The sequence below is a fragment of the Leptopilina heterotoma genome, unplaced genomic scaffold, assembly GCF_015476425.1.
Source record: "Leptopilina heterotoma isolate Lh14 unplaced genomic scaffold, ASM1547642v1 Lhet_276, whole genome shotgun sequence".
NCBI lineage: Eukaryota > Metazoa > Arthropoda > Insecta > Hymenoptera > Figitidae > Leptopilina > Leptopilina heterotoma.
The window spans coordinates 194334-221847 of NW_025110985.1; the positions used below are offsets into that span (position 1 = coordinate 194334).

The following is a 27514-nucleotide window of genomic DNA, read 5'->3' on the forward strand; positions in this document are numbered from 1 at the left end:
ATGTGGGGTGATGTGAAACATGGGGGATGTGCAACACCGCCGATTTCTGATCTACAGTTCGACATTGAACAGATCCAAGTATTGCCATTTGTTTGTTTTCTTAGTAACTTATTGTTTTTGATATATAATAACTCACGAGACAGTTCGCAGCTAGGTTTGCTGTACGTAAGTTGACTTAAATTTCTCGAGAAGGAAATATTTCTCGCGCTTTACATTTCTAGTCGTTTCTTGAAGGGTTTTAATTTATTTTATAGATAAGAATGTGTTTATTGCTGGTTTTTTAAGTGCTTTTAAATATCTGTTTATATTTTGTGCTTTCATTACATTGTATTGCGTAAAAATCATTTTTCGCAAAATATCATATTTGGCGTGATGTGCAACACTTTTTTGGGGTGGACGTAACTACTTTTTACGTGCCATAACTGCGATTCACATAATGAATAAAAATTTTTTAGTTATTTTCCTTTAATTATATTCCTTATTCAATTATTAATAAATAAAAAATTAAACAAAAAAAAAATTTTTTTTCTTTGGTGAAATCTCAACTTTTTAGAGGTCAACTATACCTTAGTAAATTTTTTTTGGCAGATTTCGATTAGTTTGCATTAAAAAGCCTAAAATTAATAATTAAAGAGATTTTCATCGATATTTATATGCATTACATACCTAAATTTTACTGGTGTTGCACATCACCCCAACTTTTTTGGAAAATGCAAAAACAGTCGTTTTTAAAAAAGCGAAAAATTTGTAGGAAAAATTTAAAATTTTGAAAATCTAATAATGCAGAAATATTCTATTGTAATGCCTCTAAGTCATTCAATTTTGAAATATTTAAAAATTTAATTATTTGACATGTTTTTCGTCTAACGAAAAAAAACGTTGCACATCATCCTATATAAAATCGCTTTTATTTTTCTTTACTGTTGAGGTTTGCTTTATGAATATATCAAAATATTAAAAATTTATTTTATTTTTGAATTTGAAATTAAGTTAGTCACGTTATTATAAATTTTGTGTAATCCCCCGTGATCTGTTAAAACAAATATTTCATTGTGATGCACATAATATATTATATACTATAATAATTGATATCGAAAGCTCTGTACAACAGACATTATACAGAGTTAGCTCAGTACAGAAAATTCTGTCCCATGCCCGGAAACTCCAGCTCTGTACAAAAACGCTTGTACACCTCGCGATCTGTACAAAAATGGCTATAGAGTAGAACGGGGTGAAATAGCCACATTTTTACATTTTAATTTATAAAATCTGAATTTAAAATTTTTTTCTCAAATTTCCAATTGGCATTGAAAGTTTAGTTATGAAGCTTAAATATTCTTGACGGAAATATTTTTTATCCCATGAAAGGACTAAGTTATAAGAGTTTTACGAAATCTCTGCAAATGGCTTTTTTGTACCACCTGGTGGGGGGAGAAAGCCACCTCGCGATTTTATCAAAATATGTTATTAATTTTGGTGTTTTTATAGTTTTCCTTTATTTACATGACAAATAATCTTATTTTTAAAATATTTTAATAAATTTTAAAGAGCTTTTATCAAGAAAAATTGAATGTTATGTTAAGTTTACCTGTTTTCGATTTACACTGCCAAGTTTTTGTACCTTTTTTTAAAGTCTTCCTTAAATTTCACCACAGATGCCATATTTTGTTGCAACCGTTATTTCATTGTTTATTTTTTAACGAACTTTACTCTATTTTTTCGTCGTGTTTAATTAATTTTATTAAGTAAACACGCGAAAATTTTGTAAAATTAGAAGGTTAGTTGACGTAGAAAACAAATGAATTTCACATAATATTCAATGGATTTTTGTCCCTGCCTTTTTCACCCCTAAAACCAGTTTTTCTAAAAGCTAAAATAAATTTTAAATTCAGTTCAATTTCCAAAAATTAACATTGTATACGTTTTGAGTATAGTTTTCTCCTTACGTACAAACATTTACTTTTATTACCCGTTCACTTAAACAGGTTGTAATATGTTCAAAAAGTTCATCGAAATATTATACGCAGAGCAACTCAAAAATTAAAATTACAATAAAAATTATATTAATATAGGTACAACATCCAAACTAGTATCAAAAGTTACGTATTAACTGATAGTATTTATATTCTAAATCGCTGATAAATCGGTTTAATAGTTTTCAAGTAAAAGTCAAATGGCTTTTTTGCACCATGGCTATTTTACCCCGTTCTACTCTACATTCCGCGTTATGCACAATTTCGGGCTTTGTACGTAACATTGGAAAATTTCACGAAATGGAGACTCGAAAACTCTCAAGTAATAAGTTTCAGTCGAAATAATTCAATTTTAAAAAATTTGTTCACCATATTGGATCTGATACTTTTCATTTTGAAAATGCATAGAAACTTGATTTGTCAAAAAAGATTTTTTGTAACAGTAATATCATACAACCCAATTTGTCTCCATTTCATGAATTCTCTCATATATTCAAATTAAGAATCTGAAAATTAATTATGTTCATTAAAATTAATTAGGCGCACATAGCATTTTATGCTGTATTCTCAGCTTCGTCTTCATCAGCAATTAGGGTGAAAGCTTTCCAAGAAATTATAAAAGTATGCCCTTTTGATAATCTGAAATTAATTGTTGGCCCATTTTGTTTGAAAATGCTAAGGGACGTAAGAAGCGTTTTTCAAGAAATTGAATATACGAGCTCCTGGGTCCAATTTATTGAGGTAATTTTAATATCTGTATTAATAAAATATTAAAGTCAGAAATGACTGTACGTTGTTTAGATTTAAAAACTTTTTGTGTAATATATCGTTTTAAGAATGTTCGAACAAAAAAAAACCTTTAAAAAAGGCTATAAGAACTTATCCTTTATCTGAAATGGATCATTATCAAAATTGAGACAGTTATCACAATATTTAAAAAATCATCTGGAATCTTGAATGATTGTACTTTTATTTTCGTCCAATAAATTTAATATTTATTTATAAATATAATGATAGGAGCCGGTTGAAGCTAGCAGTCGCGCTCAGCACCCTCCCATAGGCGTTTTGTTTACAAAACTAGGTGCTAGCTATTGTTTATAACAATTTTGTTTGTTTAATTTTCAAAAATTCATCACTGATGTATAAACTACAATTCTCTAAAGTTGCATCGTTTTCTTACCCCTCAGATTTTTTTTATTTCAAATTTACTCAAAAAAATCTATGGGAGGGTGCTGAGCGCGACTGCTAGCTTCAGCCGGCTGATTTACATTTAACGTTTAATTGTGAGATTTATTACACACTCTTTTTTAACAAAAATCTGGTCATGGCCATTTTCTTTTTAGTAGTGAATAAAAGAAACAAGAAGGAAGCACTCTATGCGCCCTCTATATTTTTCATACTTCCGTTCCGCGCATTTTAAATAATATAATATCAAACAAACTTTCTTGCTCGAACATCCTTAAGTAGTATCATGAAGTAGTTTAAGGAGACCAAAAGACTATGTCTATGTAAATTTCGTATTAAAAGTGAAACAGATTTCGGTACCTACACATAGAAAAATGGTGCTGAGTTTCTGGTAAAAATTCCTATAGAATAAAAATAATTCTACTTTTATATTAAAAATTACTATTTATTGTAAAATAAATGTACTTCGCATAAAGTAAATATTACTATTTCTGGTAGTAAAAATTACTAATAGTAATTGAGGGCTCAATGTCGATCGAAGAACCGACTCTTCGCTCGGCTACACGGCTTCATGCCAGTCAATCGCACAAAATTGTGGAAAAATAAAAACTCTAAATTTTAATTTCTAAAATATACTAAATTATAGGAAATAAAGAGGCGCATCTATTTTTCCTTTGAGATTTTTTTATAAAATGGATATTTTACGAAATAGTTACAAAAAACTGCAAAATTTTATTTCTCAAATTTCATTGAATTTTGAAACATAAATCGTCGTATCTTTGACAAATATTAATCAAATCCCTTCATATTTGGAATTTAAATGCATTAGGGTCTATAGAAGACGATTAAATTATAAACATTTAAAAAATTATTAATTTTTAAACAAATTTTAATTATTAATAATGTCTTGTCAATAATCAGGTTTCATATAAATAATGATTAAACAAATTCAATACATAGCATACATTGGGTGCTCCCTCCATGTAAAACGTATGAATTTTGAATTTATTTTTTAAAGTTTTGAAGCTATCAAAATTAATGAAATTGGTCTGATTCTCTAGATAAATACTTCAGGAGTATGCAAAATTTGAAAAAAAACTAAGGTATACCATTTTACGCGACTAATACCTTAATATATAATCGAAACTTATAATTCCATATTACAGATACTAGTTGAGAAATGGGTCCAATTGGATATTGGTCAAGAAGCAACACACATCCTCTCCTATCTAACAAGTCTTCCTGCAATACCGTCTAATGAATTTTTTAATGCTGTGAAAACAGTACAAGACATGGTTTCGAATACATTGACTGAAAAAACTACACATTTCGTTAACGAAATATCTAACATCATAATTTGGGGAACAAATTTAATTCCCATAACAGAAAGCGTCTATGAAAGATCGAATAATTTAATTGAATTGAATAACATCAAACTGAGAAATAAATTGCTGAATGCAAAATCATCCGAAGAATTCATAGGTATGAATTGTTAATGAATATTTTAATTAAAATTATTAATAATATTTTTAAACTTGCTATGGACCAAGAAGCATTGAATTAAAAGTAATAACCTACGTTAATATAATAGAAGAAAAGTTAATAGTTTTTAATATTATTAAATGTTAATTTGAGCTATAGGTTCTTGTTTAATTTAATTAGTTTCTAACTGACTTCTTCTTATTTGTTTTTTCTAAGATTCTCTAATATTTTTTTATGTGGTTGGCAAACAAATTATATTTAGGAGAAAAGTTTTGTTTAATATATTTTTATTAGGATTCCTGTCAGTTGCTATAATCTGAGTGCTGGCTGAGTATAGAAAAATTGTTCACAAGGCTCTTTGCCTACATTGCTTTTTTGACTTAAATTTGAAAAAAGTGATAAAAAAAGTTTATGAATGTTTGTAAATATAAATTTATTGAAAAAAATTAATATTTTACTTTTCAGTTATTAATTTTTTATTTTTATTAAATTTAATGAGGCCTCAATTTAATAATAATAATAATAATAATAATAATAATAATAATAATAGTGTCCCGCCAGCAGATCTTTTGGCGAGGGAAAGGGAAGAAATGTTTCTCTTTTCTAAAGAAAGCAGTTCCTTGAATGAGGAATTAAGACTAAGCAAGGGCCTGATCCGCAAAGAAGCGAGGCACAGGCTCATAGAAAGATGGCAAGAAAGAAGGGATGGTGAGGAAAAAGGTCGATGGACTTATCGCCTTATCCCGGCACTCGCGACCTGGATAAATAGGAAACACGGTCAGGTTTCCTATCATATGACTCAGGCGCTCACAGGTCACGGGTGTTTTAACTCGTACCTGTGTCGCTTTAAATTACGCGAGGACGAGGTGTGTGCATATTGCCAGTTCCCTGAGGACAACGCGGAGCACACCCTCTTCTCATGCAAGAAATGGGACTTGGAGAGGCAGGCCATGTTCGAAGGTGTAAACAGTCAAGTTACACCGGAGAACATGGTATCGCTGATGACCCAGTCAAAGGAGAATTGGCGGCAAGTCGAGAACTTCATAATCTCGGTTATGTCGAGGAAGGATCTCGACGGCCGCCAAAAAGTGTAATTTAAACAGCTTTTAATTTATTCGTTTGTTTTTTATTAATTTATTTTGTGATTTATTTGTCCTTATACAATTTTAATTTATTCCGTTTTATGTTTTTAATATTATATACGCGTTTATTATTTTTTTTTCTTTTTTTTATATCCGTTTGCAATTTTATCTTTTGACTGTTTACACTTGATTAAATTTTTTTTTTATTATTGTTGTGCTGTTAATTCCGCTTTTATATTGAAATAGTTTTAAATTTTTAACTATTAACGCAGGATAACCACAGAGAAAAGCAGAAAGTCGCATTAGCGACAGAGTCGGAGCGCCACCCTCGAAGGCTAAAGTCTTACGATAGTTCCGAGGGAGGGTAAAGGGCTCCAAAAGAAGGGTTACGGGTTTTAGTGGGTCGGGCTGGTAGTAGGTCGCCAGTTTGTTAAATTTATTATAACATTTATTTATTTTTCTTTTTTTTATATTTCTTTTTGTTTTTTTTATCATACCAACCCCACATAACCTTGGAGTGCGGAATCCAAGGTATCTGTAGGCAGATTTCCCAAAAGTCCCTAAGCAAAAAAAAAATAATAAATAATAATAATAATAATAATAATAATAATAATAATAATTAAACATTATTGTCTAATTTTATAAATAAAAAATTATTTAATCAAATTAAAATTATAAAAAAATTTAAACTTTAATCGCAACAATAATTTGGTTCTTATTAAAAAAACTATTATACTTCCTACTATGAATAAAAAATGATTAAAAAATTACCACTTGTAAAATGTTAAATGCAATAAGTAAAGTTACATTTAATTTTATTATTAAAAATTTAATTTATTTTAATTAATTATTTCTAACGTATTCCTATTTTTTTCTCATCTTTGATTCAATAATTCCAATCGTTAGGTACTAAAATATGAAAATCTAATGCAAACTTATCTACTACTTAACACCTATCAGAAAATAGTTTTAGTAGGCTAAAAATAGAATTTAACATTTCGCCCCAGCATGGGGCGAAAAGTTAAAAAAAACAAAATTTTCAATAAAGGACAAAACATGTATTTTATGCGAAAATATCAGAAACTTTTTTATTGAAAGTTGTAGGGGACAAGTTGCCCTACAATATTGATATATGGGTGATTAAATTTAAAATGTCATTTTCATGTCCTGCCCAAAAATCTAGAATACTAGTTCATATATAAAAGTTTTTGAAGTCAATTAATTTTCTTAATCACTCCTTCTACTTAAATTAATAATTCTTAGTCGCTAGAAATTGTCTGAAAAAATTTGTCAGAAGAATTAGAAGCAAAATGTCAGTGGTGTCCCCTGTCCGCACTTAAGAAATCAGAACTTTACCTAATAATAAAAATTGTTGATTCTCACATTTTTAGTACCAGAAAAATTATTTTGTACAACTAAGAGTCTATACTTTTATATAGTAATTGTGCTAGCAGAATAATTTTGATCCAGTGCTAGAAAAAAAATAAAAATCGCCTGTCCGTAAGTTTCATATTTTTAAGTAATTATCGTAAATTTTGAATATCATGTCTGATATTTAAATAACCTAGTCTAGATAATTGCCTTAATAAGCGTTAATAGTATTGGTGATATGTATAGCTTCTTAAAGAAAAAACATTACAACATTCTATCACATCTATAACTTATACGGTTAGTGGCAGAAAGCAAGTATCACTTTGTCGAGCACACCATGTCAGTGGTGTCCCAATAAAAAAATTGTTCATAATATTAATATTTTTTAAATATTATTGTATCTCTTTTTTAGGTATTACACGTATTTTAAAAACCGCACCGACTTTAACTTAAAAATAAAGTCTTTCTTTTTCGAAATTGAGAAATGAAGCAAAATGTCAGTGGTGTCCCCTCAAAATTCTGTTTCTTGCAGCTTATTATTTTATTTTTAATAAATTTGTTGTGTCCCTCAATGTTCATGTCTTTTTGGTCTTCAAAAGTATATTAATTTATGGCAGAACTCATTACAAATATTTTTTAAGTCATGTTGAAACATTCATTATTGTAATTTGAAATATTTTAACTTTTTAAAGTTGTAGGAATTTATTTGAGAAAAGAATAAACGAAAACAGAAAATTTCTTATCATTTCTGCCTATCGTTTTTCACCTGGTGAAAATTAAGATTTGCTTCCACCTGCTCGACCACTATTATTTTTGTCCATCATATATTCTAGTCAACCAAAATAGAGTATCGTTAAGTTCAAAATCCAACATCGAAAAATCAAAGTTAGTAGGATCAAAAATGACATTTTAAATTTAATCACCCATATAAATTTTTGCATCTAAGTGGATTATATTGTCTAAAAAAAATCATTCATACAAAATTTAACTTTTTGCCCCAGTCTTCCCTAACTAATTATTATTTTTTTCCGGTCAAATTTAATTCCTGGCTATTTACCGGTTTTTCAATTTTATATACCCAGATAGCCAGCGAACGCAGTACTGTACCAGGCATGTACCTTCGCACTGTAGCAGGTACTGTACTGGTATAACGTACAGATAATGGCGGAGAAACATTGTAAATTCATAACCTAAAATCCCAATTAGTTCGGCGTACTGGTATTGTACTTAATATTATACTTGTTAAACGTGTTATACTTTGGCAATTTCATAATTCTATCCGTATGACATTCCGTTATTATACTAGTACCGTGCTGGTATGTACATACCTTATTATTTCGAGCTAGTGCAATATGAGTACGATACCAATACGCTGTACTAAACAATAAAGATTAGTACGCTTGGCTATCTGGGTATATATATATATATATATATATATATATATATATATATATATATATATATATATATATATATATATAACAAAAGACATTTCATTGTTTAAAGTATTACATTTACAATAAACAATTTTCTTTATTTTGTAAACTCTCATTATTTGAATTGATTGCTATATACTACAACAAAATAATATATACTTTTATTTCTTAATATAGAAAAAATTACTGCTCTAGCGAAGAAGCAGACAGGTGCGGAAAAGGAAGTGAATTCCATGCTTGAAAATGCTATGAAGGATAGTGCTCAACGCCTCATTAACCATTTGTAAATAAATTACTTCATTTTTAGGGTTTCGTACACCATACATGTATTGACGGAACCTGAAATCACTCGTGTTTTCGTCCCAGGATAGACTATTCCCCTCCCCTTAACTACTACATATCTCAACTTGATCAACTTGATTCAGTACACAAATACATATTTTCACGTCTAGACTGTAGAAAAATCTTCACGCAAAACACACATATATACCGAATTTCAGCCATTTCCCAATATCCAGAAGTTAAGGTGGGGGAAATAGAATTATTTTTTTTTATTTTTTAGAAACAAATCGATTTTTTCCCATTTAAAAATAAAATACATATAAAATATAATTCTGCACTGTGAGAAAAAAAGCACAGAATCAGTACTGTGACAAACACCGGCCGTGTAAAATGCGTGTCAGTGCCCGTTCTTAATTTTGTTCAGTTGGTGTCATTCATAGTGACCGACAGATACTGTACTTCTAAACAGTAGCATTTGAAGTACAACATCTGTACCTCAAGCCAAAGTCAAAATCCATTTCACATTTTAGCACGACACCTATCACACAGTGGCACTGCTGCTGCGTTCAATTGGAGTACAGATGCTGAACTTTTCCATTTCAGAATCTGTGCTTTTCTTCTCTCAGTGTGTGTAAAATAAAGTATTGGAGATTAACATTATCTCCAACCAAGTACACTACAGATTTGCTCCTATCTACACTTAAGAACACAAGTATATGTATGTTGATATTTTATATTGATATTTATTACGTTTAATTGAGCTAATTGTTATATTTTTCTTGTAATCTGCATGCGAAAATATGTATGTATACCGAATTTCAGCTTAATAGGTTAATGTATATATGTACACGGAGAGAAAAAGTAAGCCTTTTTAGTATGAAAATGGTTCACACTTTCCTAGCGCGAATTTTCACCTACGTTTAGAGCAAGAATTTAACTGTTTTTAGTATGAGAATATTTATTTTTCGGTATGATACTCATATGGAATTGACGCATGAAACTCGTCCAATCGTAATAGGTTTGTTTACACTGTACCTATGTTTATTGCTAGAATTTTCCTACTGAAATCGCGCGAGAAAGTTTCATGCATTAAACGTGCGCCTCTTCATACTATAAACGCTCTTCATACTTTTTCTCTCCGTATAGTAATCAAAAAGGTCAATATTGATATTTTTTTGGAATATTTTTTTTAAAAAATCGAATTATTTCTTTCCTAATTCGTAACTATAATTTTAAAGCAATTTTTTATATATATTTATATAAAAAAAGAGTTTAATTTTGGTGTACGGAACCCTGAATTTTAGTATGACTGAAGCTTGCACTTTCAAAAAATTCCGTGTAGAAAAATTATTGGGTTCTAGTATGAAGATAGAAAGACCGTTTTTTCGCTAACGGGGCGTTGAAAAGACCGTCTGATCATGGGCTTATCAGATCAGTGAGGATCGAACCACGCGTTGGTCCAAACTGGACGAGCTAATCAGGTCTAATTAGCAGCGCTAATATTTAAAATTTTAGGTTCCATTTTAATATTTCAGTTCTTTAATTTTAAATCATTTACCAAAATTTACTCGTTTCTCATGTTTATTCAATGAATGCGAATATATGAATTATGAATACTAATAATAAATATTATTGTTATTATTTTTATTTATATATACGTGTGTATATATACCTAATAAAAATAACTTATTATAATAATACTATTATTAATATTATACTATTATAATAATATTAATATTATAATAAAAATAATATACTACACTAACAACAAATATAATTTAAAATAGTAATATTGAAAAATAATTTAGAAAAAAGTCACTAGAAAAATTTAATTAGAAAAAAGTAATTATTAGAAAATACGTTCATTAGGAATTTAACATTAGGAAAATTGATTTAGGAAAAATGTTGACGAAAGCCACATGAGCAGATAGCGTTAAAGCTAAACAATTAAAAAAAATTAATTAATTACTCTTTTAGCATTGACGTAAAAGATGCAATTCTACAAATTGAGAAGTATACCAGGAATTTCATACACTTGCCAAATAAGGGTGAGCTTCTATATTTAAGTATTATTTATTAATAGTACAAATAAAACACTGCTTTATGACTTTAAGGGGACATTTTAGGTAAAGATTTCAAAAAATGTATTTTCATTTTTTTAATTTAAAATGTTCCTTAATATCATAAAAATACTGTCCCAAAATATTTTTGAAAAAATACACATAAGAAAAAAAGTATAGAAATTTTTATGAACGATTAATAACTCACTGTAATACATTAAGATAATTTCCAAGGCCTTTTTCTCAAAAACACTGAACTGATTTAAAAAAACCAAACACTATTAAATTCTTTATTTAAAAAAAGAGACAACAAACTTCTAAAATTTTAAATTTTTACCACCTGTTATTTTCTACGGAGGTAAATTGTTCCAAAAATATGTCATTTTACAGATTTCTTGAGAAAAATGTTAATATTGACTGCATCAGTTTTATTAGAAAACCAGTAAGAAGTGAGGAATTAAAAGGAATAAATTTTTTTTAATTCTTTTGAATTCCGTTTCTGACCAATTCTTGTTTTCATTTGGAGAAACTGAGAAGAAGATTTCAATTCTTTTGAATACTGTTTTGATATTGTACACCGAAAAAAATTTGCGGGTCCGAAGATTTGAACCCTCAACTTTCATTGTCGGAGACAAACAGCTTCTCCGCTCAACTTCTTAAACTGTACTACCATATATATTCTGAATTTTGAAAGTACTTATATCACAGTGTTGCAAACTTCAAAAGAATTAAAAAATTACGAAATATTAAAACGGAATAGACAGCAATTGAATTTACTACATAGTATTTCGGAATTCAAAGAAATTCAAAATTTAATAAATATTAAAACGGTGTTAATTTGAATTCATTTTCAAGAAATCTTTGCCTCAAAAAAGAATACATTGAATTGGACAGAAACGGAATTCAAAAGAATTGATAATCTAAACTTTTCAGTAAAACATTAAAAATTTTTAGTTCTTATCAATTCCTTATTTCTTACTGGGAAGTTAATGACATGGACGTCCTACAGTGGGAAAAAATGTATGTCCAAATACGGTTTTTACATAAATTCATATTGGCTCAGAGCTCAGGAATGCAACCCAGAGTTGTAAAAATTAAAGACATAAGACATTATTAAAACATCTTTACGGCATATTATTTACGTTTATAAAACATACCATATCCCACACAGCACCGAAAATTTCCTTAAAGTTTAAATTAACTTGACTGCAACTTTCGAAAATTTTAGTTACGCAGCTCATGAAACTTGAAGTTGTTCTTTAAATGCCCGATGTTATTCAATGTTTGACGCAAAAGTTGTCTGAACATTGAAAAACAGTCGAAAGAATTAATTCAACTTTAATAATCTTCACAACTAAAAATTCCGAAGATTGCAGAAAACTTAATTTCAACGTTTAGAAAAGTTTCGATCTTTTTCAAATTTTCAAAGGAATTCTCTAAAGCAAGTATGATAAATAGAAAGTCTTTCACAGTGTTTTTCAATTTTTTGAAAAAAGTGTATATATAAAGAATTTCAAATATTAAAAAAATATTTTTTTTGTTTCCATTAAAATTTTTATGTAATCGACAAACTATTATTAATCATAAAAAATAAATTTAAAACTATGAAAAAATGTGAGACTAACTCTGCTGGGGATCGAAACCCAGGACCTATCAATTGCCGGTTGATTGCTTTTACACTGAGCTACAGAGGTCCACATCCAACAAATTTTCATAGTTTTATCGACCCAATAATCAAGGTGTTTCGCATTCTTCTGCTACATATTATTTGAATTTTCCCAGAATTTTTCACGATACAATTGTCAATTCATTAGTATAAGGGATTAGTATTAGGGACTTACGTCCCTTTACTAAATGTGAAGTTAAAACCTACTATAATATCGACCAAGTTTCAAATTCTAGAAGTACCGGTATCTGAATCTAGACATCACCGTCAAATCAATAAATAATTGAAAAATAAATTTCAAACTATCAAAAAATATGAGAGAGACTTACTAATAAAAAAAATTCCTGTAAAAGAGACTTACTAATGAATTAGCAATTGTTTCGTGAAAAATTCTGGAAAAATTCAAATATTATTAATCATGATATTTAACAAAACACTATAAAATATTTGACATGATGAATCACTTTTTTTAAATAGACATGATAAAAATGAGGGAAGCTTACTGTCTAAAGGATTTGGAAGGAAAAATAAGTAATCCAAAAAGAAAAGAAGGTAAAATTTACAATCATATTACTTAGATATTCATAATGTTTTAAAAACATGATACAAATTTAAATCTCCTGTTTGTAATCCTTAAAATTTATTTAAATATTTAATATATGGGTGATTCTACAAAAGAGGGAATTTTGATGTCTGAAGCATGTTTTGTATATTAATGTTGGAAAGAATAATTAACAATATTAAAGTCCGTATTCCGTTTGCATATATATATTTTGTCTGTTCGCATTTAGTATGTCTGTTCGCTTTTAGTATGTCTGTTCGCCGTTAGAGGGAGCAAAACGCCCCCTTCACAGCGGGGGTCTGCGAGGGCTACTTGGAGTTGAGTCCCGAGCAACCTTCACAGCGGGGGTCGCTTGGACCCTCAAACCCTCATTAAAGAAAACTGCTAATGACTTTTTCTATAAAATATAAATTTTTTAAATAGTAACATTTTTTATTTTTCATTAACATATTTAAATTCCTTACTTTCTCACGATTTTATACATATGTTGTTTACCAAAAAAATGTTAAAATTTAAAGATTAAGTTAAATATTTATTTAATAATAGGTATGGTTTTTGGTAGAGTTAACTTCATTCTATGTATCTGGAAAAATAATAAATTTTTTTAATTTAAACTTTTTTTTGGTAAACAACATATGTATAGAATCGTAAGAAAGTAAGGAATTTAAATATTTTAATGAAAAATAAAAAATGTTACTTTTTAAAAAATTTGTATTTTTATAGAAAAAGTCATTAACAGTTTTCCTTAATAAGGGTGTAAGGGTCTGAGCGATCCCCGCTGTGACGGTTGCTCAGGACTCAGTTTTGACTTGGTGTGCCGTATGGTGGGGGAAGGCTTCTTTCCCTCACGGGACTAACTTGGACATCACTCCTTGTATGTAGTGTAGAGAGATAACAATCGTGCTTCGTGAGTGGTATATTCATTTTTTGAATATATCACATTACTATTTGAAATACTTTTTTTTATTTTGGATAACATTAGATATTTTCTTTTCTTTTTTTGTATAATTTCTCTACAATTTGTAGAGAGTTAATTAAAGTGTTTCGTGAGAGGTATAGTTATATTTTTTTAAATATTATATTATCATTTGATATAGTTTTTTTAATTCTGAATTTAAAGGATAAAGAAATTGACATTTTTTTCTGTTTTGAATAAAATTTAATATTTTTTCTGTTTTAAATAACATTTGATTTTTTTATTTAAAAGATAAGAAAAGAAATATTGGATAAAATTGAAATTTGGATATTGGATGAAATAAAAGATAAGAAAAGAAATATTGGATAAAATTGAGATTTGGATATTGGATGAAATAAAAGATAAGAAAAGAAATATTAGATAAAATTGAAATTTGGATATTGGATGAAATAAAAGATAAGAAAAGAAATATTGGATAAAATTGAAATTTGGATATTGAATGAAATAAAAGATAAGAAAAGAAATAGTGGATAATATTGAAATTTGGATATTGAATGAAATAAAAGATAAGAAAAGAAATATTGGATAAAATTGAAATTTGGATATTGGATGAAATAAAAGATAAAAAAAGAAATATTGGATAAAATTGAAATTTGGATATTGGATGAAATAAAAGATAAGAAAAGAAATATTGGATAAAATTGAAATTTGGATATTGGATGAAATTGGAATTTAAAGTATTTAAAATTTAAAATGGATTAAACAGAAATATATATATTGGATGAAATTGGAATTTGATGCATTTAAAATGGATTAAAGAGAAATATATTGAATGAAATTGGAATTTGACGTATTTAAAATAGAATAAAGAGAATATATTGGATAAAATTTGAATTTGACGAATTTGAAATAAATTAAATAGAATATATTGGATAATATTGAATGTAGGCTTATTGGATATGTAAATTGGATGAATTTGGAATTTGACGAATTTGAAATATATTAAACAGAATATATATTGGATAAAATTGAATTTAGGGCTTATTGGATATGTATATTGAATAAAATTGGAATTTGACATATTGAAAATGAATTAAATAGAATATTGGTTGTTGAATTCAAAAGCATTGTTTTATGGGTTAAATATGATTTGATTGGTTAAATATTGATATGTTGGTTAAATAATTAAATATTGGATAAAATTGGAATGTGGCTTATTTGAAATGGAGTAAATACACTTTATTAGTTCAAATCTTGAATATTGTTTTATGAGTTAAATATTGGTTGGTTTGTATTATTGATATAGGAGACAATGATTTTGTAAGAATTGATGAAATTGTGATGTAGAAAATATAAATTGGGAAAACGTAATTATTATTATCAAAACCCACAAATTGGAATTAAAAATAGATTAAGAAGAAAATATTGATTAAAAAATGTCGAGAATAGAAGGTCAAGTTAATTTAAGTGCTACAGAATATAGAGAAATACTTAATAATAAAGATATGTTAAGTGATAATCATATTTATGAATTTGGAAAAATTTTGGAAAGAGAATCAAATTCTGTGTTTAGAATGCAAAGTACTTTATTTGTAAATGAAGATCTGCTTGAACATATTAGACCTATTGGAGTAGGCAAAAAACATATTCAAATACTATTTAGTGGTCATAATAAGAGGGGTCATTGGATTTGTACGTATTATGATGGAGTAAGAATTTATATTTTTGATAGTCTTAATGAAAAATGTCTGAATGAAGATCAGTTGAATTATTTAAGTAGATTATATCCTTTTAAGCCACCAGTAGTTTTTGTTACTGTTGATCAACAACCAATGGGTAGTGTTGAATGCGGAGTATATGCAATAGCATTTGCAACATCATTATTTTATAATGTTATGCCAAACACTGTTAATTACGAAAGCATAAATAACAAAATGAGGCAGCATTTAAACAAAATATTTCAAGATAATCGTCTATGTCAGTTTTCAGCAGGGACCGTCACGGAATCAAAACAAAATTGAAAAATACTTTTGTTTTGATTCGGATATGGGTATCAGAATCAAAATTCCACTCTATTTAGTTCTGATTCCAATATCAAAATCAAAATTCAACTCTATTCTGTTTTGGTTTCAATATCAAAATCAAAATTCAACTCTATTCCGTTTTGGTTCCAATATCAAAATCAAAATTCAACTCTATTCCGTTTTGGTTCCAATATCAATATCAAAATTCAACTCTATTTCGTTTTGGTTCCAATATCAAAATCAAAATTCAACTCTATTTCGTTTTGGTTCCAATATCAAAATCAAAATTCCATTCTATTTCGTTTTGGTTCCAATATCAAAATCAAAATTCTTTTTTGTTTTAATTTTGATAAAATACTACTGCGCATGTATAAGTCTCATTGTACCTAAATTTTGTTGCAAATGTCAAATATATCAGAAGATAATATCGTTTTTACATACGAAATCTGAATTAGAAATCGAATCGACTTCTGTTTCTATAAGAAAACCGAATTGCAGTATTATAGTATCAGAATCAAAATAGGAAGTGAATTTTGTTTCGTTACATTATCGGAATCAAAATAGAAAGTGAATTTTGTTTCGTTACCGAATCAAAATCAAAATAGAAATTAAATTTTGTTTCGTTACATTATCGGAATCAAAATAGAAAGTGAATTTTGTTTCGTTACCGAATCAAAATCAAAATAGAAAGTGAATTTTGTTTCGTTACCGAATCAAAATCAAAATAGAAATTAAATTTTGTTTCGTTACAGTATCAGAATCAAAATAGAAAGTGAATTTTGTTTCGTTACCGAATCAAAATCAAAATACATTAATAATTTCGTTTTGTTTTGGAATATCGTAACGAAATCAAAATTTGATTTCCGTGACGGTCCCTGGTTTTCAGAGATGAGAAGATCGAATATGAGACATTCGATTGTAGAGTGTGATTGGAAGCGTCTTTTGAATTCTGAAAAAACAAATTCTTATAATTTTTTGAAGACACACCCTTGGAATAATGTAACTAATAATAAAATTGTAACAATGGAGCAGTCAAAGGCTAAGTGTTCTTTGAATCAAAAAAATGATAATAATTTTAATTTAATTAGTAATAATGATAATAGAGGCTATATAATTGAGCACTCCAAAAGTAAGTGTCTTTTAAATGAAGAAAATAATAAACAAAGATTGTGTGCAATAAAAGCTAAAGAAAGAATGAAGAAAGTAAGGCAGGAAGAAACGGAGGAGCAAAAAATAATTAGGAGAGAGAATTACAGGTTAAGAAAACGTAGTAGACGAGAAACAGCAACTGAAATTGAAAAGAAAAAGCTCCAAAAAATAGATTCAGAGGCTAAGCGATTTTTGAATGAAAGAAATGATAAGATTCGTAATTCTACTAGTAATAATGACAATAAAGGTTCTATAATTGAGCACCCCAAAAGTAAGTGTCTTTTAAATGAAGAAAATGATAAACAAAGATTGTGTGCAATAAAAGCTAAAGAAAGAATGAAGAAAGTAAGGCAGGAAGAAACGGAGGAGCAAAAAATAATTAGGAGAGAGAATGACAGGTTAAGAAAACGTAGTAGACGAGAAACAGCAACTGAAATTGAAAAGAAAAAGCTCCAAAAAATAGATTCAGAGGCTAAGCGATTTTTGAATGAAAGAAATGATAAGATTCGTAATTCTACTAGTAATAATGACAATAAAGGTTGTATAATTGAGCACCCCAAAAGTAAGTGTCTTTTAAATTGAAGAAAATGATAAACAAAGATTGTGTGCAATAAAAGCTAAAGAAAGAATGAAGAAAGTAAGGCAGGAAGAAACGGAGGAGCAGAAAATAATTAGGAGAGAGAATGACAGGTTAAGAAAACGTAGTAGACGAGAAACAGCAACTGAAATTGAAAAGAAAAAGCTCCAAAAAATAGATTCAGAGGCTAAGCGATTTTTGAATGAAAGAAATGATAAGAGTTGTAATTCTACTAGTAATAATGACAATAAAGGTTGTATAATTGAGCACCCCAAAAGTAAGTGTCTTTTAAATGAAGAAAATGATAAACAAAGATTGTGTGCAATAAAAGCTAAAGAAAGAATGAAGAAAGTAAGGCAGGAAGAAACGGAGGAGCAAAAAATAATTAGGAGAGAGAATGACAGGTTAAGAAAACGTAGTAGACGAGAAACAGCAACTGAAATTGAAAAGAAAAAGCTCCAACAAATAGATTCAGAGGCTAAGCGATTTTTGAAGGAAAGAAATGATAAGATTCGTAATTCTACTAGTAATAATGACAATAAAGGTTGTATAATTGAGCACCCCAAAAGTAAGTGTCTTTTAAATTGAAGAAAATGATAAACAAAGATTGTGTGCAATAAAAGCTAAAGAAAGAATGAAGAAAGTAAGGCAGGAAGAAACGGAGGAGCAGAAAATAATTAGGAGAGAGAATGACAGGTTAAGAAAACGTAGTAGACGAGAAACAGAAACTGAAATTGAAAAGAAAAAACTCCAAAATATAGACTCAAAGACTAACGGTTTATTGAATAAAAAAAATGATAAGATTTTTAATTCAACTAATAATAATGATAATAGAGGTTGTATAATTGAACAACTAAGGAAAGATGGAACAGAGGAGCAAAAAAAAATTAGAAAAGAGAATGATGGGTTGAGAAAACGTAATAGCTCAGAAGCAGAAATAGATTTAAGAAATAAAAAACAAAAACTTACATTAGGAGTTGCAATTATGCCTTTTGAAAATTTTGATGAATGTAAATTTGAACAAAATTATTTGGGTTTGTTGAATGTTAAGTGCGAGTTTTGTGCTGCATTACATTTTATGTGTGAAAGACCACTAGATAAAAAATTTAGTAGTTGCTGTCATAAGGGAAAAGTAAAATTAGATGATTTAAATGATTATCCGATTTATTTACGTAATTTATTAAATGATTCCAACTTGGATGGTAAAAATTTTAGGGAAAATATTCGTTCTTATAACAGTTCTTCTGCTTTTGCCAGTATGGGAGCTAAATTAGAAATTCCTAAAGGGTATGGTCCTTATGTTTTTCGTATACATGGACAAGTTTGTCATAATACATATGCTCTTCATCCTAATGATGGTGACAGTTTAAAATATGGTCAGCTGTATATTCTTGATACTAATGAAGCTGTATTTGAACGATTAAAAAATGAATCAAATAAAAAATGTTTACCATCATTACTGGAAGGAATAGATAAATTATTAAGAGAGGTCAGTCCATTTGCAGATACCTTGAAAATGATGAGAGAAATAGAATTAGAAGAAGAAACTAGAGCGAAATTGAAAAATAAACCTATAAGGGATATTCAAATGTGGATCAAACGGGATAGATCATTAAATCAAAGTAAATTCAATGTACCATCTTGTAATGAAGTAGCAGTTGTATTTGTGAGTGAAAATGGTGAACCTCCAGTGGATCGTGATATATGTATACATCCAAAAGGTTCTGAAAGTATTCCCATTTCTATTCTTAGTGCAAACGCTGATCCTATGATATATCCTTTAATGTTTCCTTCAGGTGATTTAGGATGGACTGTAAACATTAAGCAAATTAATAGTGTTCGTAATGTTACTGCTTTACAATTTTATATGTATCGCCTTTCTTACAGAGGAATGTTTAATCCATGTACGCAAATGGGAAAATTAAGTCAACAATTTATAGTTGATATTTGGTCAAAAGTCGTAGCTGGACGCATAAGTTTCATTTATAAAAATCAAAAACAACTTCGAGTAGAAATGTACTGTGGATTAATGGATTATGTACATAATAAAGCAAATAGAGAAAATGTAAAACCAGGAAGAATAATTATTTTACCATCAACATTTACTGGAGGACCACGTTCGTATCAACAATCTTTTATGGATGCCATGAGATTAGTTCAAGAATTTGGAAAACCTGATTTATTCATTACAATGACATGTAATCCAAAATGGCGAGAGATTAGAGAAAATTTGTTGGAAGGTGAAATTGCGTCTGATCGACCGGATATTGTACCTAGAGTTTTTCAACAAAAGGTAAAATCGCTTATGAGTGAATTAAAAGATAAAAATATTTTTGGATCAGTTCTCGCTTATGTGTATGTAATAGAATTCCAAAAGCGTGGATTGCCACACATACATTTAATTTTATTTTTGGATAAAACTTTTGCGATTCGTGATGCAGAATCTGTAGATAAAATAATATGTGCAGAAATTCCAGATGAAACAAAAAATCCAGAACTTTTTAAAATTGTAAAACAATTTCAAGTCCATGGACCTTGTGGAAAGCAAAATATGAATTCGCCTTGCATGAATCCGGAAACAAAAATTTGCGTGAAACATTATCCAAAACCATTTTGTTCAGAAACAAATTATGATTCAAAAAACTATCCGGAATATAGACGAAGAAATGATGGTAAAAAAATAATTTTTTATAAAAAAGATGGAACAATTAAATGCTGTTACAAACCAGAAATAAATTTATTAATTAGGCTTTTGAGATGGCCCTTTATCTCGATTTGGGGAGGCACCAAGCTGCCAGAATGTTTTATTATTCTGTTTAATTTGTGGGGACGTTATCCTACTTTTAAAAGTTACCTTCTGATTCGTTAAATGCACTATTTTTAAGATGATTTGAATTTAGGGTTTAGTTAGGTAAGTAAAGAAATTGATTCTATGAATACATGATTTATTTTAGAATAGAAAAATACCTTTTGAATACAGAATGATTATAGTGTGTTACAAATAGAAAATGTATGTGTGTTAGAATATGTAAATTGAAACGATACTTATTTACTTACAAACTACCGGCGGAGCTATTCCTCTTTTGAATCACAAAGCATCCGTCGGGCGAAAATTCTTTTGTTCTTGTTTCTACCGAAAATCGCGACGTAAGATTCGCGCAATTTTCTTTCGTTTGCGAGATTGCACTTGTGGCGAGTGGACGCGGGCAATATCTATGCAACCGGCCGTCTCACGCAACTGTGTAAAACTCACTGCGGATCTACCGTTTACCGAATTAGTCCGGGCAATATCTATGCAACCGATAATTCGATAATTGGTTTTGATCGCGCTCGTGGGCCACCGATATTTGAGACGGACGCGGGCAATATCTATGCAACCGGCCGGTTATAAATAACAAGATTTTAGAACTGTTTAATAGATTAACAATTCCAAAATCTCACCAAAATCAGCCCGCACTGGACTCCACCGGCTCAGAGAATTTGAAAATTTTAACGTCTGCCCTAATTCATGCAAATCGGGTTCCGGGTCGCGGACGGGCTTTTTGTCGCGAAATTTCTCTGTCCCAAAACACTTTCTAGGTTAGACCCAGGAGAGGTGTCTTCGAGAAGAAGCGAGAATTCGTACTGCGATGATTGAAATTTTGCGACAAGCCTCTAACCCTTGCCTTTGGTGCAAAGCGGGGAAGATTTTTAGGAGTAGGAGTAAGTAGTAGGAGTAAGTCATGGGCCCATTGGTCTATGCATTTTTGCTGACGTTTTGGATCTCACGGTGGGTCCGTGAGAACGGAAACGGTCTGTTAACATGATACTTTTTTGAAATATTATTTGAAATAACTTAGAATTTAAATAATAATTATATTGTTTAATTAATAGAATTATTATTTATCTTAGTTATAATAGTGTATATAATTTATTTATTGTAATTATATTGTTCCTACTTTTTATAGGTTGCTTGTATATGCATTTTACATATCGAGTAATATATATATATATATGCATATACATACAACCTAATGTCCTCCGGCATTTTGTTGTAACAACAATGTTTACAACAAAATGTTTAACTATTGTTAAATTGTTTCTGTGTGCACTTGACTTGATTCATAAATTCAAGTGTCATAAGGCATGCCGCCTTGTAGTTTACGTCAGCTGTAACGCACGTGCGTTTGTTTTGAAGCTGTAGTCTACAGCTTATGGGCCCTGAGGGGAGAGGAAAGTTCTACGCACAACCAGGCAGCGATTAGAGGCAAGCATAGCGCACTTGTGTTGGTGTCCGTAGCATGAAAGCCTTCAAGGTATTAGTTCTGTAGCCGGGGAAACCAGTGAGTGTGCTGGTGTTCATAAGCGGCGGTCGCGCAGGCATGTGTGTGTTGCCGCCGACCATCCCCACACACGCGCAACCTCACAGCGTATTTTCTTGGTTGTAAACAGTAATGACAATTGGTATATATATTGGCTGCATCATTGCGCCTACCCTTATGTTTTACAGATAATTGGGTACAAATTTTATATTTATTATTTACCGCACAATATTGCCGCAAGGTTCGATGTAGGCAGCATTGACTGCGTTGGTATAATTATTAATAATTATTTATTATATTTATTATTTAGTAGATGGAGAAAAGAAATAGTAATTTCTTTTGTCCTTCTAACTATTTTATAGGCATTTCTTAGTTAAAGGCATTCTCTCGGTAAGATATTTGACGTTATCAGGGTGTCAAATATCCTCAAGCATATCGTCGCTGCGTTGCGATGCTTTTATATGCTTGGGTTAATTTGAAATTAAATTTATTCTACATGGTTGCCAAATGACTCTTTTAAAGGACTAGTATTCTAACAATCCACCGTGAAAATTCTAGTTTTCGTCCCCGAAAACCCTGATGCCTTGAACTTAGAGATGCACGTAGTAGGACGATGTGTTAACAAAATTTCTTTAATATTTCCAAAATAATTATACAATTTTATATATAATATGAGTAAAAGTAGTAGTGGCTTCGGTAATGGCCTTAAAATTTTCATTCTTAAATGGTTATCATTATTGTCAATTATTAATTGAAATTCCGATTAAGATTAAGATACGGCAATAATATATTGGGTATCAAACCCGATTATTTACTAAATACTAAATGGTTTCATAAAATTTAAATACAAAACATAAAACAGCTTTCAAGTCTAATTTCAATTGCAAGGCAGAAAGCATATACTTTGAAAACTGTTTTACAAATAGCATGCTTTATTTGTTTAATAATTATTATTATTTTTTTTTTGTTTTTTTGTTTGTTTGTTCTTTTTTTGTTTTTTTTTTTTTTGTTTTTTTTTTTTTTGTTTTTAATTTGGGGAATTTTCAAAGAATTATTTTCTAGAAAATTTCTCGAATAACTAATACAATAATTCTTTGTGTTCTTAATTTTCTACTATTACATAAAATTTTTTAAGAACGCAAAAATGGCTTTTGGTAATTGCACTGAAATGTGAGCCAAAATCTAGTCTCCATCTTACTACTGAAACTACCCTTCCGAAATATGTGACATTTTGATCGCAACATGGTACATTCCTCGAACTGCCCCAGTGGTGCTTAATTTAATTAGACGCTTGTATTTTAACGTTGCGCCCGCACATCTCCTAAGTAGTACAAACGCAATTGGGAACCGTCAGATTAGTCACGTAGTGTCGGTGCGTAGTGGTCCAGTACCTCACTCCAGTAGTTCAGTGCTCTTTCAGTCTTCGCGACGATCGGTGTAGTTTGTAACCTTAGATTGTGAGTGTCGAATTTGAGTGTTCATTGAAATTTAGTGTTTTCTGTCTCGAAGGAAACGCGAAAATGGTTTCAAACAAGATGGAATTGAATTTTGGCAAGGAATCAGATCATTATTCTTCGTCTTGTTCTTATTCGTGGTCATCCTGGTCTCTCGAGGATGAACATGAAGAAGCTATCGATATTGTTCGAAGAGGGAGGGAGATTTGTAGTTTGGTTCCGGGGGACAAGAATGTGACTCTGAGGGGCCACCTCTTGACAAGGTTGCTTGTTGGAGAAACAAAGGAGCATTCTATGCCCTTTGTTGAAAAGGTCAAGAGATATTTTCGGTACAAGACTCACTTCCAGCAACTCGGATCGGAGAGAGGGTAAGTAGGATTAAAGTTCTTGCTAATAGGGTGCCCACTATTCTCATTTAACAAAATTCTCGGTTATCAGGGTAGAGTGGGATGGAAAGCCAGGGTAAAATTCCATTGAATATCCTTGCGAAATTTAACCGTCCTCCACTTAGACTAACTTTCTTATTTTACAAGATTTATCGTGTTTATTTAGTAAAATTAATTAAATACATTTAATATTTTAGTAGTTTTAAAGTGCAAAAAAAATTAAACGATTGCAACTAAAATATGTTATCTGTAATGAAACTTAAAGAAAGCTTCCAAAAAGGTACGAAAATTGATAGTGCAAATTGAAAACAGGTAAACTCAACACAAATTTCAATTTTGTTTGCTAAAGCTTTTTTATAATTATTAAAACATTGTTTAAATGTGATCATTTGTCATATAATTAAAGGAAAGTTATAAAGAATGTCCAAAATTTTTTTTTTTTTTTTAATTGTTTAAAATTTTATCAAATTGTCCTGTAAACAAGAGGATTTTAGAAATATTTCAGTTAATATTTCTAAAGGTAATTGAATTAAAAGTTCGAAAATAATACTTAATAAGTGACAGAAGCAATTCTCAAAATTATTCGAATTTGCAGGTTTTGAAATTTGAACAATAATACGGAAAATAGTGGATAGTAATTAAATATTTGTTTCAAAATCCATTTAAATTCAAAATTATTTTTAGTATTAGAGATTTGAAAATGTATTTTAAACATATTTTGGAGTTTCAATCAATTTTAGAGTTATTATTCTTTTTTTTTTTGTAGTGGCCACCCCACAATTTTAATACAGATTTTACAGCATCGAAAGTAAAAATGTGGCTTTTCACCCCACTTCACCCTATCATTCAGAATTTTTTTTTTTTTTTTTTTTTTTTAATATGTTTACTAATTTGTGTATTACTAGTTTGTTTAAGTCACTGCCGAAAGTCCCACCATATAACGGCTTCGTTCCCGCAGAGAAGTCCTTCAAACTGGCATTTATTCAGATTTTTTATAAAAACGCGGACGGCGTACACTCCCAGAACGGATCATGGCAGTTGGTAAGTGTAAAAAAAATTTTATTTTATTCTAAATACGGACTGCTTTCTTTTGGGGTATTCTATATACAACTTTGTTTTAGACATACAACATAGATTTACCCGAATTATGGGAGCCAATCGGGACCGAGGGACATTTATTTGGGGAAGACAATTGCAAGCCTTCTGAGGAGAATACAGAAGAGATGGGAACGGCCAATGCAGAGGACAGTGAGGAGGATTGGTTCTAGATGTTCTTTTGCTCATCCAAAATATATATACATATATTCTCCCTTCCTATAATGGAATCCTTTTTCCTCCCCTCCTTCTTTTAAATTTATATTGTAAAGAAATTCAATTTTATTAACCGTCAAGGGGAATTTAAATTTTGATAAAATAAAATTCTTTTAATTAAACTATTGCCTGTTTTAATGAAACTTCCCTAACAAGTCGGCTATCTTCAATAATCCTATTTAAATTTCAATTGCTTCCAACATATAGTAATCTTTTCTTTGAGCTTAATTGATACAATAATGTCTGAAACAAATATTAATTATGAAAAGAGAAAAAAAAGCTTGTTGCATTGAATCATTTAAAGTATGTAAAAATTGGTAAACAAACGAGCCCGAGACATTTGTTTTTTTTTGGTATTTAATCATTTCTAAGGTAAAACAGCATTCTTCAGTGTCGAAGGAAATCAAAATTTCGTTTGAGATTTGACTGTTAAGCGAAAGAAAGACTTATAGGGTCAGAGTAAGAGGGGAAGAGAGAGGGAAAAAAAAAAAGACGGAGAATCATTTTGGTTCTGTTCAGAATGATTTTCCTCTGCTGCTCGTCGCTAGCTGTGGGTTACAATTGGGCAACGTACGAGTTCCAGCCTTGACAGATTTATAGTTCTCGGGGATCGATTGACAGTATAGGTACCCGGAATGCTGATCAAACGTGCTTATTTCTCCAAATATACATTTATATTATCATTGCTTTACCTTATTTAATTAAATAAATAAAAAAATTACCCAAACCAAACAAAAATTACCCGATTCAAACAAATCATTTACTTGGTCGTAATCCAATAAATGTGTATTTGAGTCAAATACACAAATATTGAACTAAATATTTTATATTATCGCACCAAACAATTGTTTACCCGAATCAAACACAACTAATTTAAATCAAATAAACAGAACACCCGAATTCAATAAACGATCATTTGACCCGAATATTCCATTTAATTGTATTAAACAACTATTCATTTAAATCAAACTCAAATTATTCAAATCAGACAAATCGAATACTTCAATGTAATAAACAATTATCCGAATCAAGCATGAAAATTATTCCATTCAATATTGATAATTTCAACATCAACAATATTAAAAGTAATTAATTGCAAAAGATAAATACTGATGACAATTCATTGATAAATTCACTTTCACATTTTTTTATACTTAAACGCAAATTTTTTTTTTTTATATATATATAATTTTTTTTTTTAATAATATTAATTATTATATCAATAATAATAAATTTATATAGTAATAATATAAATTTATTTGTAATAATTATAAATAAAATAACTTTATTGTGTCAAATAATTTCCATTTACATCAAACAAACGAAATACCTGGGTAAAATATACGAAAGAACAGCTTCAAATAGTTCAATATTTGTATTAAACCAGGGTGGCTGCTGGACCGGGAAATGACAATGAATTTTGATCTTGACCGGGATTTTAAAAAAAATTTTTTTTTTTACAATTATTCATAAGCAAATTTTTCTATATTTTAGAATGTTAAATTATTATTATTATAGATTGAATTTTCAAACGTTTCAAATTGAAGTTTTAGAAAAGTTGAATTTTTAAAAGATTTTAACTAAAATTCTGAATAAGTTAGATTTTAGAAGTATTTTTATTCCCATTTTCAAATTATTCAAAATTTCATGAAATTGTCTTGTAAACAAGGGGATTTTAAAAATATTTTAGTTATTTCTAGAATATAATATTGAATTGAAATTTTGAAAATAATTTTTAATAAGTTACAGTAGCAATTCTTAAAAACTATTCAACTTTATATAGTATAGGTATTCAAAAAAATCTATTTGAGTTCAAAACTATTTTTAGGATTTGGGAAAGAATCAAAGTTTTGTCTAAAATCAGGAAATTCTTTTAATCTTTCATTGAATAATTTATTTTCAGAGTTATTATTTATGACCGGAAAAAATAATTTGTGACCGGGAATTATTTTTAAAAAAAAAGTGTCCACCCTGATTAAACAAATCTATTCATTCAATTCAATTCACCATTCATCCGAATCAAGCACGATTTATCCGGTTCAAGTAGGCATGGTCTCTTTTGATTCAACTAAAAGTACTTAAATCAATCAAACATCTTTTCAAACAATTTGAATTATTTGAATCAAACAAATCCTTTCTTCAATGCAGTAAAGTTATAAATTACAGTCATTAACAAAATCGATTATTATTCGATAAATTAAAGAAATTGCAGAAAGAATTCAATTCTTTGCAACATCATAATAATTTTCCTGAATGAGATGAATCATTTAGTAATTACAAGAAAATTCTGAAAAGAA

General features: G+C 29.2%; 2 protein-coding genes across 2 annotated transcripts; both read left to right on the plus strand.

The window, feature by feature from the left end:
- LOC122504049 lies at window positions 1-23986 on the plus strand. Its single transcript, XM_043614929.1, has 7 exons — window positions 1-78; window positions 4325-4640; window positions 17223-17750; window positions 17806-18333; window positions 18740-20437; window positions 23576-23888; window positions 23959-23986. The coding sequence occupies exons 1-7, from the start codon at window positions 1-3 to the stop codon at window positions 23984-23986; spliced, it is 3489 nt and encodes a 1162-aa protein (XP_043470864.1).
- Window positions 23987-24785: 799 nt separating this feature from the next.
- LOC122504050 lies at window positions 24786-25284 on the plus strand. Its single transcript, XM_043614930.1, has 2 exons — window positions 24786-24947; window positions 25028-25284. The coding sequence occupies exons 1-2, from the start codon at window positions 24786-24788 to the stop codon at window positions 25172-25174; spliced, it is 309 nt and encodes a 102-aa protein (XP_043470865.1). The 3' UTR covers window positions 25175-25284.
- Window positions 25285-27514: the final 2230 nt, after the last annotated feature.